This window comes from Pterocles gutturalis, unplaced genomic scaffold (assembly GCF_000699245.1).
Source record: "Pterocles gutturalis isolate BGI_N339 unplaced genomic scaffold, ASM69924v1 scaffold8217, whole genome shotgun sequence".
NCBI classification, from domain to species: Eukaryota; Metazoa; Chordata; class Aves; order Pterocliformes; family Pteroclidae; genus Pterocles; species Pterocles gutturalis.
The window spans coordinates 16,715-33,091 of NW_010112805.1; the positions used below are offsets into that span (position 1 = coordinate 16,715).

General features: G+C 52.8%; 1 protein-coding gene across 1 annotated transcript in view; it reads right to left on the minus strand.

Moving 5' to 3' along the window:
• The window catches only part of PAPPA2 (pappalysin 2), a gene marked incomplete at its 5' end in the record, with an annotated part of 83,551 nt that overhangs the window by 16,262 nt on the left and 50,912 nt on the right, over positions 1 to 16,377 (minus strand). Inside the window, 6 exons of the mRNA XM_010074206.1 lie at positions 3,004 to 3,113; positions 4,243 to 4,375; positions 4,969 to 5,137; positions 11,381 to 11,594; positions 13,715 to 13,892; positions 15,831 to 16,002. Of these exons, the coding sequence (XP_010072508.1) occupies positions 3,004 to 3,113; positions 4,243 to 4,375; positions 4,969 to 5,137; positions 11,381 to 11,594; positions 13,715 to 13,892; positions 15,831 to 16,002 (976 nt within the window). The remainder of the gene's footprint in view (positions 1 to 3,003; positions 3,114 to 4,242; positions 4,376 to 4,968; positions 5,138 to 11,380; positions 11,595 to 13,714; positions 13,893 to 15,830; positions 16,003 to 16,377) is intronic.

A 16,377-nucleotide genomic window follows, 5' to 3' on the forward strand; every position in this document is an offset into this window, starting at 1 on the left:
CCCAGCTTCTCACTTATATGGGATGGGGGGCTCAGCAAGCCATCACTCGGTGCCTGCATCAGTTTGCTCATTGACCCCTGCTCATGCTCCAAGAACAAGGTCCCAGGAGGACTCACCTCCCCAGACCCGGCCCGAAGCAGTTACACCAGACTCACGTTCACTCGCGGGGCTGAGGTTAGTGCTGGTATTTACGAGGCATGAACTCAGCTGCTGCAGCCAACTGGACACAGGAGCGAGATGTGAAGGGCTCGGTTTCATCGTGTTTGGAAGGAGCTGTCCCGTTCATTCAGCGGGGGTTTGTGGGGAGCACTCGTGATTATACAGGGGGGAGAAAAACACCACCGCACATGCAATTTCCTCCTTGTAAAGCTCAGGCAGACTTTGAAATCTGAGGCCCCATAAAACGATGGCTGGCCTGTGCAAGTGTCCTAGGATGCCCTTCACAGTGCAGGAGTCATGCAGAGGGACACGTATGGGTTTTTTCCCAGCTTTCCCCCTTTGAAATGTGCAGCAGCAGGCAGACGAGCCCCAGCATTCCCAGGTGATGGGATGGGGCAGCTCTGCCCACGCAGACCTGCTGCAGGTCCTTCTGCAGTGTATTCGGTCGAGACCACAATGGGGCTGGGGCAGGATGAGGTCTTGGCCCTCCCCAGCCAATGCGGGGAAGGCAGACTGGGAGCGAGCCACCAGGATGGGGCAGAGGCTGGAGATGCTGGTTGAGCTAGCCTCTCCCTGCTCAGCCCAGAGGATGTTTGCATCCTAACCCTGCCGGGGTACTTCATATCTGGTTGTTGTGCAACTTGAATGGCATTTTAGCATCATACTCATTCTGGTATATTCATATTCCAGGCTGGGAAATAAGGGCAGAGGGACAAACCTGCACAGCTGCAGGCTGCAATGTATCAGAGCTGAAAGCAAAACAGGACTGTGCCCTCCCCAAGTGGCCTCTGCAGCTCCCTGGGTGGTTTGCCCCATCCTCTCCATCACCTCAGGAGCATGGCAGCTCCCCGGAACACCTCAGGAGCATGGCAGCTCCCGGGAACTGCAAGCTGTTGGAGGAGCAAAGCGGGGAGTAGAGGCTGGAACCAGGGCAGTGAGGAAAACAAGATGGTCCAGGGAGAGAGCTCCCAGCAAGGGCAAGCTTCTTAAAATAACACCTCCCCTCCCTCCTCCTCCTCTCTGCAAAATGCCTCCCTTGCACGAGAGCCCGCAGCAGTGGCGAAAGAGAAGCTGAACGCCACTGCCTTGACGGGCCAAGCCACCCGATCCCTCAAAGGCGAGGACTCCTTCCAAGGCTCGTGCTTAACCATCCCACACGCCCCAGGCGTCCTCGCCCCCTGGCAGCCGTCCGTCGTGGGTCTGATTCAAGGCGACGTACAGTAGTATCCACAGGCATGATGCTGGGCCTCCTGCGGGTTCCCAGGAGGAGGGGAAAAGCGTTTGGAGGGGAGCGCTGGCTCCTGGGCAGATTGTTTGCTTTTCTTTGTTCCACCTCCTTCCCTTATGCATCTCGTTTTTATTTTAAGAAATATTACGCCGGCAGAGCTGCTGTTTGGGAAAGTTGTGCCGTGAGGATCCAAACTATTTGAGCTATTTGAGCTGTTTTGCCTACAACATGAGTAAGAGATGGGGAGGGAAAGGCTCCCCTGTTCCAGCAGCAGAGGCAACTGGCCGGCCAGCGGGTCCTGGCAGCTGGAGACACCTTTCAGCTGATGGTGCCCTGGCAGGGACATGCCTGCCTGGGGTTGCATCTCTGCTGCCAGGTAACCAGGGACCCAGGCTCATGCCATGCCAGGGGCAGCTTTTGCTCTCACAGCACACTGGCTGACAAGAACAGCAGCTTAGCAGGTTTAGGCACGAGGCACGTCCTGAAAGATCAGTGGGATTCCTGGATTTAACTTCATTCATTGTGGTCTCCTGCAAGTCTTTGAAAGCTGGCTTGGGAGCCGATAACTTATGCTGAACTTCGGTACGGGAGAACAGGAGGCCGTGCAGTGGCATCTGTGGGGTAGGTGTCCTGGTTCCAGCTGGGACAGAGTTAACTTTCTTCCCAGCAGCTGGTGTGAGGCTGTGTTTGGGTTTGTGCTGAGGAGAAGCTGATCACACACTGATGGGCAGAGCTGCTCCAGGACAGTCAAGGGCTTTTCAGCTTCTCTGCTGTGCCCGTGTCTGCAGGGGCAGGAGAAGCTGGGAGGGAGCACAGCCCCAGTGACCAGCCCAGGACTCAACCTCAGGTTTAGGACTGAGACCCAAACTGGCCAGTGGTCTATTCCATACCATGCACGGCATGCCCAGTAAAGAGATGAGGATCTGTCCAGAAGTGCTCTCCCTCACCCCAGGTTGTCTCCCTCTGTATCGCCCCTCTCTTAGTGTTGTCTCAGTCTCTGACACTTGGTCTCTTATCTCCGTTTCGGGATTGCAGTTTTGGGACTCTCCCTGCTCCAGGATTGTTAGTCAGGAATGGGCTGAGCCTTGGTTATCGGGTGGTGAGCAGTGTCACTGTGTGTCACTCATTTGTATATTTCCATACATTACTATTATTATCATCATTAATATTATTTCCAATATTATTTCAGTTTAGTTGTTAAATCGTTCTCATCTCAACTCACGAGCCTATTTTCCCTTCACCCCTTTAATTCTCTCCCCCATCCCCACAAGGGGGAATGGGGGAGGGTGAGCAAGCAGTGTTGAGTTCTGCTGCCAGCCAGGGTCAAACTACAAGAGGAGGGAAGAGGAAAAATAAGTGGTGGGAGGAGGAAGGACCTCGGCACTGGACCCTGGTTATGGGGAGCAGCAGGTACCTCCAGAGCACACAGCCTGGGCAGCTCCTTGGAGAGGGCCAGCCAGCCCCGAGCTCACGTATGCTACTTATCTGTCCAAGTCTTACCTTTCTTCACCCAATGCAAAGAGATTTTGTTTAAAAAAGACCAGATGGAGAGGAAGGAGGCTCTCCTCTATGCTGGCAGCAAACCCCCCACTAAAGGAATCCCCCTCCCCATTTACCTGGACTCTGGTGGGCTGCAGGCGGTGATCCATGGTCTCAGCAGTTACGTTGTCGGGCAGTATGACGGGGTCGCTGGGAGGTACGATGCACGAGGGTACGCACACAGCACCTGTGGGAGGAGAGAGCCTTGAGCACTCCATCAGGAACCAGGCTGTGATGTTTCACAGGAGGGCACCAGACTCAGACATGTAGGCTCCTCACTGAGGGCAGAGGTGGACATAGAGGAGACCCTCTTCCTCCCAGCCCAGGAGGACAATTCCTTCCCCAAATCCTGAATTATGCAAGAGCCTACAGGTATTGTGGACAATTCTCTTCTCCAAGATGAGAGAACTGAACATACCCTAAGAGACAGATTCAATCCCTGATGGCAGGACATGGGATCCAACATGAAAATGAGCCTGGCCTGGATGCTATGGGATATGTGTTGACATCTTAGGAAGCATCTTTCATAGTTTTTCTACCATGCTGAATTCCCACTCTCTTCCTATGACCCAGGAAGAAAAAAAAGCTGCAAAAACCACCTTGGAAAACCAGGTGGATCTTAGCCCTAACCCCAGGTCTGTCCAAAGCTTGACCTTAGCAGGCTTCGCCCTTATACTTGCCTCAGCCTGTTTTGATCAGACCCAACTGACTGGTGTGTTTTCTTCAGAGTGACACGGGCTTTGCTCAAGCCTCCTGTCCAGCGGGATGCCAGACGAGATGCAACAACTGTGACAGGGCACTGCAGCTTTTCCTAAAAGCACAAAGTGACCAAGTCCTGGAGAAAGAAATGGATGATGTGGTCCCTTATCTGTTAAAAGTGCCTGGTTATGCCCAATTGTCACTGTGGTTTTACTTAGGACCCGCCACATTAACCCTGAAAACATCAGCAGTAGCAACAAGTAGAAAGACCTCAAGGGGGACAGATGGCTAGAGATTAGGAAAATTACTGCAAAGGGCTGGGGTTGGCTGGGGTTGCCCTAGAGATGAGTTGCTGCTCCTTCTGAAAAGAGAGATGCTTGCACTGGAGCCAGCTTTAGCTTTGAGTCTTGCCCATGAGCACAACCAGGGCATGCACAAGGCTGAAGCCACCCCAGCTCTGTGTTTAGAAAGAGGATGGAAGAGAAAACTGGATTTCTTTTTCCATAGGTTTAGTGGGGAAGAAAAAGAAAAAGAAGAGTCATAATGACCTTCAGCTCTGTGGCAGGGCTGAGTTAACATAAGGTTTGGTTTTCTGTTTAGCTTTTGTCTGCTCTCACCTATACCATGCCCCTCCTCGCACTTGTACTCCACAAAATTCAGCTCCGGGGGTGGCGGGCAGGTGCCCCATAAGCTCTCACACAGTTTGAACTCCTCTGTCCATAAACCCTCCTTGGTGCAGATGATGGGAACCTGCAAAGCAGAAGGAGAGCAGCTGGCATTACTACCGGCAGCGGCAGGGCTCACCCTGCCCAGCGCTGGACCATCCACCCAGCAGTGAAGTCCAGAGGGAAGTTCTCAGGGGCAGCTGGGTTGCAGACATCTAATCCAGTTTTCCAGCTGCTGCTGCTGGATCCCACCAGAGGGAATTGACCACAATTCTTTTGACGAGACCCTTCCAGCAGGTTGGATGTGAAACCCAGGTGGCAAGCAGCTTCCATCCCCAGGCAAGCCCCTTGGCTAGCAAGCCTGCTGCAGCAAGGTTGCCCATTGTCCCAGGCAAATGCATTCGCAGCAGCTCCCAAAACCCGATGGAAAACCTCTACCTCTGCTTTCCAACCCTGTTTTCTCTAGACAAGCAGGCTCACTTAGGACTACAGCTTTTTTGGAAGGGTCACTAGGGAGCAGGAGAGCATCCCCAGGCAGCTGTGCACGCTGTGCCATGGCTGGTACCCATCAAGGAGAGCTCTGTGTTTGCAAACTGCTGTTTGATGGTACAAGGGCATTTGGCCCCGGGGATGGCCAAGCTGCTGCAGGACCCCTCTGCACAGCCCCAAGTCACTCACCCGCTGTCCCTGTGGCTGGCAGCTGAGGACGCACTGGCTGTCCAGCTCAAAGCCTTGGGTGCAGTTGTACATGCCCTCGAAGACGGGAGGCGGGGGCTCACACACCACAGGGACGCAGCGTCCCTCTTCCCACTGCCCACTTTCCAGGCACTGGACCTTCAGGAACTTCCTGAGGAAACACAGACACCAGACAGGGCTGCAGCACCCCATAAAAATCCCACCTTGGCTGTACCAAGCATCCCACGGAGGCAGGAGCAGCCTAGAAACATCTCGCCTAGAGTACAACCAAGCCCCCCATGGGGGACTTTCCCATGTCATCCCATCCCTCACCATGGGCAGGTCCTCCTGAATGAGGATCACACTAATTTAGGAGCACTGGATGTTTTTTCCTTGCACTCACCACCCCATCACTCCTTGCCTCTCGCGGTGCCCCTAAACCATTCCTCCCTGCTCCGCAGCCCCTGGTCTGCTTTGTCCCACCGCCAGTAGCTGCATATTTTGCTGGATGGAGTGCGGCTCCCCCAGTAAATCCTGCTGGCCTGTGCCCAGCTCCTCCTGAGGCTCCTCTTTGTACTCCAGCCAGATCTGTCAATCCTGCTCTCGCCCAGAGGCTGCCGTACCGCAGACGACCAATACCATCCTGTGCTGCTAAAACAGCCCAGGCGCAAAATACTTGCCAAAAAAATGCTGAAAAAGAAAAGGAAGAAAAAGTCCAGGAGCGGAGCCCACCCACTTTTCTGTCTCCTGTCCCTGCCAGCAACAAAGACACCACATCTTTTACATAGAGGCATCCCAACCCCACGAGGCATGGGGCTGGCCAGGGACTGCTCTCGCAGAAGAGGATGTAGTAGCACAACCCCAGACTTTGACACGCAGGTTTTGACAGCACTGATGGGCTTTACCTGAGCAAGTGCTGATTGCCCCATCCTTAATAAGGCTTTTTCTCTCTTCTCCCACCAGTGCCAGCAGGCAGGACTCCAGGCACAGCATTACAGAGTTTATAGCATGCCGCAGGTACACGGAGTGGGGTTTAACTGGGGTAGAGAAACCCCTGGGGGGATGCACTAAATTGCCACTTGTTCTGAGTGGCAGCAGACATTGCATGGGGCTGCCTGCCCCCCAACACACGGTGCAGGGTCATACAGCCCGGAGTGTCGAGGGGACCCCATCTGCACCCCGCCACCAGACCTGCGGCAGGAGCTGGTGGCCATCCCCACTGCATTTCTGCTGGGAACTCCTAGATGGGAAATCTGAGACCTTTTTGAAACATTCTCATTTTTAAAAAATATTTGCAAGCTCTTCTCCCTTCAGAAATCAGGGATCTGTTTTTCCTAAAGACTGTCTAAGGGGGACACAGCGGGTTCTGCACAAATCTTCCCACCAGACCACGCTGGGAGCATGGGCAGCCATGGTGCGACACCTGAGCAGCAAGTGGGGCTGCAGAGTCACCTGGAGAGCAGTAGCCTTGAATTGACTGAAGGGAACTGCAGCTGCACAGTTTTGGACAGGTAGTGAGGAGCAGCAACTCTGGATTCCATTGTGGGCATCTGTGGTTTCAGCCCACCCCTAATTTAACTTTCTTGGTTGCTCTCCCTTTCCACTGGGATGATGGTCACTGCCTTTCGAAGATGTCCCCATCAGACCTTGCCTCCTCCCATGTCTGAACGCTTTGCTTTGCCCACCTTTAAAGGTGAGTGAAGACTCATGCCAAGAGGTATCAATCCATCTTGGATGTCCAGGTCCTCAAGCAGTGTCTTCCCCTTCTTGAACTGCCTGGCACGCAGGGTGGGATCCAGCTGTGTGACTTGCAAGGGTGATGCAAAGCCTCACTGCAACAGTGATGCCTCAGGCACTGAGCAAACCACTTTACAAACCAGGAGCATCCCAGCCCCATGCTCTTTCTTGCTGCCCCACTGACCACCTTGATTTCACCAATGCAGCTTCTGCACCTCCATGTTGCTCCCCCAAACCACAGCAGAGGCTCTTTGCTCAGGAGATGTGGGAAGACCTGGGGAGGGGGGCCAAGCATGGGGAACACATGCCGTGGGAGCTGCGCTTTGCACGCTGGGGGTTCAGAGCCCCATCATCTTCACCAGGGCTCCTTGGCGTGATGTGGTGCTGGAGTGACCCCCGTGGGGGCTGGTGCCCTGCACAGCCTCTCCCATCTTCCCCCAGACCTGCACCCCATCTTCCCCAGACCTGCACCCCCTCTTCCCCAGACCCGGGGGGAGAAACCTTCTTGTTCTGGGGCTCACCCCACCACCAGCATCTCTGCTGGGGAACTTCAAGCAGGGCTATCCCAGGCTGACCCCAGGGAAGAAGGTGGCACATGGACCACTGCTGCACGTACGAAATGAGCAGCTTATATTAAGGTATGAAGAAGGGAAGTGAGAGGCTTTCAAAAAAAAAATTTTGAAAAAAAAAAAATATATATATATAAAACACAACCTCATAGCAGCTTGAAACTTCCAGACCCCCCGACTTCTTCTGATCTGGGTTAGTGGCATTTCTGGAGGATTAACAAGGAAGCCAGGAAAATCGGAGTCAAAGCTTCCCCCTCCAACCAGGCAAGCGGATGCCTAATGGGTAGAGGAGGCAGGGGAGACGGCTGAGGCCAGCGCGGGCTGCGTCTGACGTGAAGGCATGAGTGCTTGCCCAGCTCCAGGAGCTTAGCACGCAGGAGCCTGGCTGGGATCCAGCCCAGGACTGGGGCGGCCAGCTTGGGGGAACTGGGTCTGCTGTACAGGAACAGTGATAAACGAGCCTAAACCCTCATCTCCCATGGCAAGAGACTGACAGCTTCCAAAAGAACGGGTGGGAAGCAGGGAGATTTACTGGTAAACCAAAAGAAAGCAACATCAGCTTTGTAGGAGCTCCGCTGCTGTGCTCCAAACAGCCGAGGCAACCCAGGCTGTAAATCTTTGTCAGAGACCTTTGAGGTGAGAGTGATGCAGGCGACCAGTTGACAGCCTGTGTTTTCTTTACCTGCCTGCTTGGCTCCCTCGGCCACGCGGGTGTTTGCCTTTTCTCTGGAAGGGGCCAGATGTGGGCAGAAGAAGTGGGTGCCCACGCGCCTTTGCACCTACCGCAGATGTACAGTGGCCGACTGCTCCGCTCAACCCCGGTGCTCCTGGGTTGGGCTGTCCTGCTGTGCCAACTGTGATCTTTCTGATGCATTTCCAGCCCCTGAGTCTGCTGACTCCTGCCAGTCTATTTTCTCCTTCGCGTTCTCCTGCCTCCTCTCCCTCTTTCATGGTATCCATCAGCCTGCCGTGGACTTTGAACAGGGGGAGGAGGCAGAGGAGCTGACATCTCCACGGAAGCTCCTCATGGGGCTGGGTTGTGCTCCCTTGATCTCTGGTCAAAATACAGGCTGAGACTTTCCAAGCTGCCTGAAAAGACCTGGATGCTCGGTTCTTCTTTGCTTCGTTCGCTCAAGGTAGCAGAAAGGGCTCAACCCCTCACAAAGGTAGCTTTGAGATCCTGAAAGTTCTTCCTCTGAGGAATTGAGCAAGTGAAACCGTCCCTCTGCGGGGTCTGACCTCTTTGGTACCCAAACTGAGAGCATCCCCCCAGCATCAGAGCACTCCTCTAAGGACGTATCACATATTCCTGTTAGAGAGCTGCTTCGGATGGCACTTCACGGTGGAAGCAACAACAAGAACCATTGCGGAGGTGATGCCCATTTTCCCCAAAGTGTGTGACCTCTGACTTTCAGCTCTTTCAATGCTGCAGCCCGGGATGATGCCCAACATTGGTCCTTGGCAGTTTGTTGCTCTGTGTGATCTAGGTGGGTGGGTTGGTGCTGCCACTGGACAGAGACCTCCCATCACAGAGCTTGAAGGCACACATTAAGTTCCCCTTGTTATCGTTATTCTGCGGTTAAATGTGAAATAGCTTGGCAGCTGGAAACCAGGCTGTTAGGTGGGCTCTCCAGGCTGAAAACCAACTTCCTTTAGGAAGAGTCAAAGAAGATTTAGCCTTCATGTCAGCATTGTCAGTCAGGTGATCCCACCAGCAGAAAGGCAGCACATCTCTGGCAGGATCTTGATTACACAATCAACATGTCCTGGAGGATCACTGTTGACAAGCAGTGACTTCTGAAGGGCTTTTCCTCACTCAGGTTAATAGATAAAAGCATCTTCTCCGAGACAACAGATTCATCACCCCTTTCTCTTTCACTTCTCCTATGGGACATGAAGGAAGATGCCTACAAGCAGCCCTTGAAGGACATGACCAAGCTTCTTATAACAGTGCTGGGAGAAGATGACCATGTCTTTCACATAGCAGCACAATGGGCTGACCCCTTGGGAACCCACCGGCACTCAAAGATGCCTCTACATCTTCCCTGGAGAACAGTTCAAGCCCCATAGCTGTTGGCAAGGCCAGCTGGGGTTGCACTCCTTCCATCATGCCCCTCTAAAAAGGCAGAATCACTAGAGCTAGAAGAATAATTCAAAGGGAACCTGACTGTATTTCCAAGGTTGGGCTAGTTAGTTGGCATGGGGGGTCTTCAGTGTCAGTGGTGGATCATGCCTGACTTTTGTCCAACATCTAGTACACAAAGAGTCTTGATTTGTTACGCCCATCAACACCTGTACAACACTAAATCCTTTAGCAAGGCTGGTGCTTGCTGGGTTGATGGGCAACAGGGACACAACAGATGAAGAACTCAGTTTTCTGAACCCAGGAATAACCCAGAAAGACTTCAAAAGACCCCAAAACCTGGTGTAGACTTCAGAAGACCCCAAAACCCAATATCCAAGTCATCAGCTGAGATCTGCTCCCTCACCAGCACATCAGCAACCTGCATCTCACCAGTGCTGGCCCCTTCCCGAGCTCTCCATCACCTTCTCCAACAACTTGCTCTCTCCAAAGCTGGCCTGAACTAAGCAAGCAACCTCTCACTCTGGCAGCTCCCATCCTCTGCCTGCCAGAAGGATTTCCAGCAATCGACCGGCCCGCTTTCTGGCTAGTAGCTGCTCCTCGCTACACATGCCAAGGGGTTTGTACTCATGCTGAGTATATACGCAGAGCTCCAGATGAGACACCGGCATTACACTTCCAAGGAAAGGCTTTCGCTTTGAATCAGGCCACTCACATAGCAGTTAATCTGTACGATAAGAAAACAGTGAAGTTTCTGTTTCTGTAGTGTTTTTTTGCTTACCGTAACAGGATCGTATTCTGCCATAGAAGATGTTAGATGAATTAGTAGTAATGATAATAGCAAATGTGAAAACGCTATGTCAAGGCGCATTGCTACGAAAATGTAAAGCACTTTGCATGATTTTCCTTGACTTGTCTCACAGGCTGTTCAGACCCGTAGGGAAGTTACACACATGGCAGAGGAGGCTTGGGAACTCCCAGAGGGCATCCTTCTTACCAGCAGTTGCTGCAGCACGGCCGAGATGGCCTAACTTCGCAAGCTGCGTTGATCCGATTGCACGTCCAGTGCCTGAAAGGCCACAGGCACGCAAGCTGCTCCGCAGTTTGCAAAGCAGCCCATGTGATTGTAGCCATAATCGTAATTTGCTTAGCTCCCTTTGGCCCAAGCGACACTCCTAACACTGCAAAAAGCTGTTTACAGAAACCACTTCCTTCATTACAAGGCAAGAAATTTGGCAACAGCTTCCCGGAGTGCAACAACCCTACCCCAGAGCAACGTAGAGATGAAGTCTGCATCCAATTAAAACTGGAAGGGGTCATTAAACAATTAGCACATAATTACCTGATTTGGGCTAGCATCAAGACTCTGGGGAGGACCCAGCCACTGCCAGGGAATGTTTAGTGACCATACCCAACGGGGACTTCAGCTGGAGGCATCGCAGACAAAATGCTGCTTTACCCCCCAGCGTCACCGATATTGGCTGAGCGCAGGGCTAGTGAATCACCAGGAATTTTTCCCCGAAGCATGGGGAAAAAAAAAAAAAATCTTCTCCAATCAAAACGCCAGTACTTGAGAGTAAATTTAGCCAAGACGTGCGAGGGGGTAAAATGTTAACCCTGACAAAAGGCAGTCGTTCATTCTTACAACCCCCAGTGCCAGGAATTTTCCAGCATCTTATTACATCTAATTACCTGAGAGTCCACAAACACTTCTTTACATGCTTCACTTTCAGCAACTGACAAGCACATTGGCGCTCACGGGAAAATTTGCATGCTTTAGGTTAAGGCCCTTGATGTACAACATGCATGCAACGGCAGCTTGCATCTTGTTCCCACGTGCTTTCACCTAGACCAGGGGAACGCCTCTTCTATCTCAAGAAATCTGCATGACCAGAGCAAGCTGCTCTGCCTTGTACTGATCAAATCAGCTCTCCGCGGTGGCCAGCGTACCATCACCTCTCCTCCTTGCTCACGCTGGAAGAAGAGGAGGAAGAAAATGGTGATAACGGACCCGCCTCTGACTTACTTCTTAGGCTTGCCCACTGCATTCTCGGCCACATGGTATCCTGGCTTGCACTTGTAGCGACAGACCGAGCCCACGTCATGGTTCCCCTGTAGGCACTGTGGCACCAGGAGCCTGGCGTTGGCCACGGCGGGCGGTGCATCGCACTCCAGCTTGCAGTAGGCTTCAGGAAGTGACCAGAGACCGTCCTCCAGGCAGGTGAGCCACTGGTTTGTTCCTGAGCCCAAAAGAGAAGCGGTGTGTTGGGGTTACAGCTGAGCCGGGGATGGAGTCCTGCTAAAGAAATCTCAGAGCAACCAGTAAAAGTCCTCGTGTTTGAGTGGATACTGATGCCAAAGGCAACAAATATGAAGACCATGGACTCCGTTGCATGGTTGGTCAGGCTGGGGCAGAAACCAGATTTCTTGAATGCAAACAGAAGCAGGGAAGGGACAACTTCTAGGGAATGGAGAAAGGATCTTGGTTCTGCAAATCTCCCCAAAACCTTCCTTTTAAATTTCCCCTCTCTGGTGATGCCTCAGGAGAGCCTTCAGTAGGCTGGGGGCTTGTGTGTATGACAGCTGTCATATTCAGCTCAGCCCATCACTGTTCTCCCCAGGTGCTTTTGCAGCTTGTCCTTACCTTCCCTTACAAGCTGTCATACCCTGTGCTACCCGTGCACTGCAAGATGGAGAGTGCCAGCAGGACAGATGTGGGAGCCTTAACTGGTGTGACTGGGAGTTGAAACCAGCCATTACTAAATGCTTGGGTTGAGTATTACAGCCCAACTCTCTGTTGTCCCTCTAGAGAAAAGGGGGTTTCATAGACCTAGCTAACAGTGGGCCAAAACTGCACAGCTCTGGGTGCCTGCAGCAAGTGTCCAGGACTGCGTCACCCACACGGCATGTCTGATGGATGCTTCACTGGGAACTGCTGAGGAAGAGAAAAAAACCTAGAGTGGAGTTAATGGGGCTCTTCCTACTGAGGGGTTTGGATCTGCAAGTTCCTGGTGCAGCCAGGCTGCTCCATGCTCCCTTCAAGCATCGCTTTCTTTTTACAAGATCACTGCTCTAGAACCAGGGACGAGACCATGCGGGTTAGCACTGCTGAGGGTTGCCCCGCACCTCCCAGCACTGTGCAGCCCTGTCATCCTTTCCTTGCCTGTTCTTAGCATTTATCAGCCTGGAGAGCCTGCCCGTAAGGATGCGAGCCTTTGGGGAGAACAAGCATCAGGCACGTCCCTGCATCGACAGCTCAGCCGAGTCAGCTGGACCTCTGTGAGTTCCCCCGTGTGGCTCGGCAGCCTTGGCACAGCACCACCAGCCATCGCGTCAGCCGCTGGAAGTCACCCAGGGCACTCCATCAAGGGGATGCCTTCCCAACAAGGGACACCATGGCAAAGCTCCCGTTGACTTCAGCGGGAACAAGAGGCGGCTGCGAGTGAAAGATCAGATGAAAGCTCTGCCCTCAGTTGACCCACCCAAGGCAACTGGCATCGGTTCGTGCAGAATTTGGGCTGTCGAGTTGCCCTTCGCACGCTACCCTTTGATCAGCTCACGCTGGCGATCTGCTGGCATCCCCCGTCACGAAATGAGACCTTAATTCCCTGCAGTTTTTGCTCCTTAGATTTAACTTTAAAAAAAAAAAAGTAAATGATTTTCATACGTTTCAGCTATAAATGTCTCCATAAAATAGGGCACCCATTAAAATGATTTGTTGTATGTGATTGTTCGGAGCAAAGGCGCTGGTGGAAACTCACATAAAGTCCCAGCGCTTGAAGCTGTCAAGGCAATTACCCCCGAAATCCCATCCAGCTCAGCCTTGTATAGACAGGAACAGTAGCTCTCTTTCTCCGACTTGGCTTAAAAAACATTCCTGCGGCTATTGATGGAGTCGGCAGAATGAAAGCCAGGCCATGGTGTGTCTGGGGGACTGCTGTGTGTCTGGGTGGTGAACATCTCCCAGACTGCTCTGCAGCTGTGGGCACCAGTCTCTACAGCTTTATACAGCCCCAGGGCTCCTGAACCACACACTTCCCCACAGCCACCGGGCACCAAGACGCTTTTGAAGTCCTCTCTGTCTGCGCTTCTTGCCTTCCTTGTCCCCATAATGCTGGACCCTGAAGTGGATGGATAAGGGCTGCCAGACAGGGGAGTTATCCCCACACTATGGTGTCCCTGCTCAAGGGGAATGGATGCCCACCATTTTGGGAGGTCTCTCAAGAGCCCACCTGACTGGAAGAAGCCAGGATAACCGGGAAAATAAAAGTTGCAATGCTCTGTTTGAACAACTTGGGACAGGCGTGAAAAGGTGGCACCAAACAGGGAGAGTTAAATCCCTCAGCACTCCAGACCCTACCTTGAAGTTTGGCTGGGTGGATGCAGGAGAAGGAGCATCTCTGCAGGTAGGTGGTCCCTGTGGGGCAGGAGAACTCGGCGTAATACACGTGGGACTGGTCAGGGACACCGCAGTCAACAGGGTCACAAGTCACAGATCTGTCCCATCGCCCCGAGCTGCACATCAGCACCACCCCCTGCTGCGGAGAAAGAAAGGCTCCATCAGACCCCTGTGAGTGAGCTTTCATCTACTGGTTTGTCACCACAGCAGAAAGGGATGACCCAGGTTTCAGGACAAGTAGAGCTTTCCCATGTTTTTCCTCCCACAATGCGCCCTGTCTCCCCACTCCAGACACCGAGTCACAAAGCCGCTGCCTGTTCACAGGGTGATGTCTGGGGTGTGAAAGCGACGAATGGCCCTTGGGGTAACACACAAGCTGTCTCCACAAGGGACCTTCTAACACTTGGTCCATAGCTGCTTGCCTCTGGAAAACGCTAGCTGTGTGCACGCTGTCTGAGCGGTGCCAGAGCACATTAAGGGAAAAAGAAAAATCCTTTCAAGATACACTACAACATCCTGAGATACAAGTTATTCCCAGCTCAGTGCGCTGCAGTTTTCTCCCTTAGAAGATCAAGTCTTACTTCAGCCGCTGATGGGCAGCTCTCCTGTTATTTGTTTTTCCCTAAATGCACCAATTCTCTCACACCTCAGCCCACAGACCCCACTGAAATCAGAGGTTCATACAACCTCATTTACAAATCCTACAACCTCATTTACAAATCCTAATCACACAGCCAGGAGACTGTGTGAGAACCTAACCCTTGATGGTCCCACCACCAAATGTGATCCACACGTGCTACGGACATCATCAAAACAGAGTGGTGGATGATGGTGTGCCATGAGCAACCTGGTCTAGTGAAAGACATCCCTAGCCATGTCAGGGACATTGGATTAAACGACCTTTTAAAGGTCCCTTCCAACCCAAACTGTTCCATGATTTCTGCTCCCAGACGGCTAACCCCAGCCCAGCAGCCCTCAGGCAGGGGCTGCAGAGCAAAGAGGTGTTCCTGATGTCCCTTTGCTGGTTGAGTACAACCATGCTGCTCATGCAGTCAAAGGTGAGACCTGTCCTCCCAGCCAACACATTACGATTGAACCTGGATGCGGTGGCTCTGAAGGACATTTGAGTCCAGTACTCTTGCGTGCACAGAAGGATGATGGTGTAGCTCAACCAGGTGGAGAGGATGCTCAGGGAAGGAAGAGCTGTGTGCATTTTCCCCAACATGCCTCAAGACATGTGAGGTAACACAGCCAAACCAGTAACATCATCTGTGGGCTCAGGGCAGGGCACCTGCAAGCTGCCATCTGCTGTGACAGCCACATGGCAAAGCTCTGCCCAGAAGCTTCCCATCTTGCAGGAAAGCAGTCACCCGAGGCAGATTTATTTTGTGTGGTTTCATTTCAGAGGAGAACAGGAATATTTTGTTTTCCCCGGGCATGCCTTGGCCCACAGAGCCATGTGGCCATGTAATTAACAACCTCCTTGGTGACGAGGGGCCAAGCAGTGCATCCCCAGCTGCCTCACTGCTGTTTCCAGTGCCCACCTCTCCTTTGGCAAACACCGATGTTTGCAGCACGGGAAACTTGCCTGCCGGGCAGCACGAGCACCTGCAGCTCTGCAAGGGTATGAGATATCCATCCTGCAACATGGCCTGAACCACTTCCCTCTGTCTCCTTGGTCAACAGCTAGAAGCCATGCTGGCTTGTGGCTTTTACAAGGCATCCCACAGCCCGCTGGAAAGCAAGATGAACTCTTTCATGGTGACCTCTGTGCTGCCCCACTGGCGTGGGCAGCATCATTGCAATGCAACACAAAGGAAGAAAAGCTCTCGGTGCTGTTGGCTGCCTCTAAATATAGTCACTCTGGAATGACTTCATTTTTTCCTGAGACAGTAACTTCAACTTTAAGAGAGAAAATGTCCCAGAGATGTTTAACTCTCCCAGAGAACAGAAGTGTCCACTTCTCCCTTTGTGGGAGTGCATCACCCTAGCTTGGGAGGATGGGTGGTTAAACCTTTCTGCACTAGCACTCGGTTCAACGGGCTGTGAGGTCACCCCCACCCTGACGTCCACTCACCTGCATGGAGCCCAAGCTCTTTCCAGCGCTGGAGCGGAGGACGAAGCCCTTTTCGCAGGCAACGGTGCACGCCATGTGCCTCGGGCTGTCGGAGGTGCAGTTGAGGGTGGCAGCGTGGGCAAGCAGCGGCCGCGTGCAGCTTCCCAGCCCTGTGCAGGCACCGTGGACACAGCTGTGGAGAAGAAGAAGGCAGCGATCAGCAAGCGGGTCTCACGTCTTCTGCAGCAAGGAGGGGCTCTCTCAAGGTGGTATATGCGTGGGATGCTCAGTGGGTCACCAATGCCTACAGAGATGCACCCCTAGTCATGAGGAACATGAGGATCAGGGGGAGAGGGCAGGCAGGTGACATATGCAGCATGGCCACAACTCCGATAGCCAAAGTGGGAAAGTTTATATCAGATGGTCCTATGAAGCAACACTCCCTTACACACAAGGAATAAAGCCACAAACAACAGCCATTGTAGCACCTTCCTGAGTGCTGCTACCACTCACACGTGTCCTTCTGTACGTACACTGCTCACACATGTCTTGGACATGAGTGTATGGA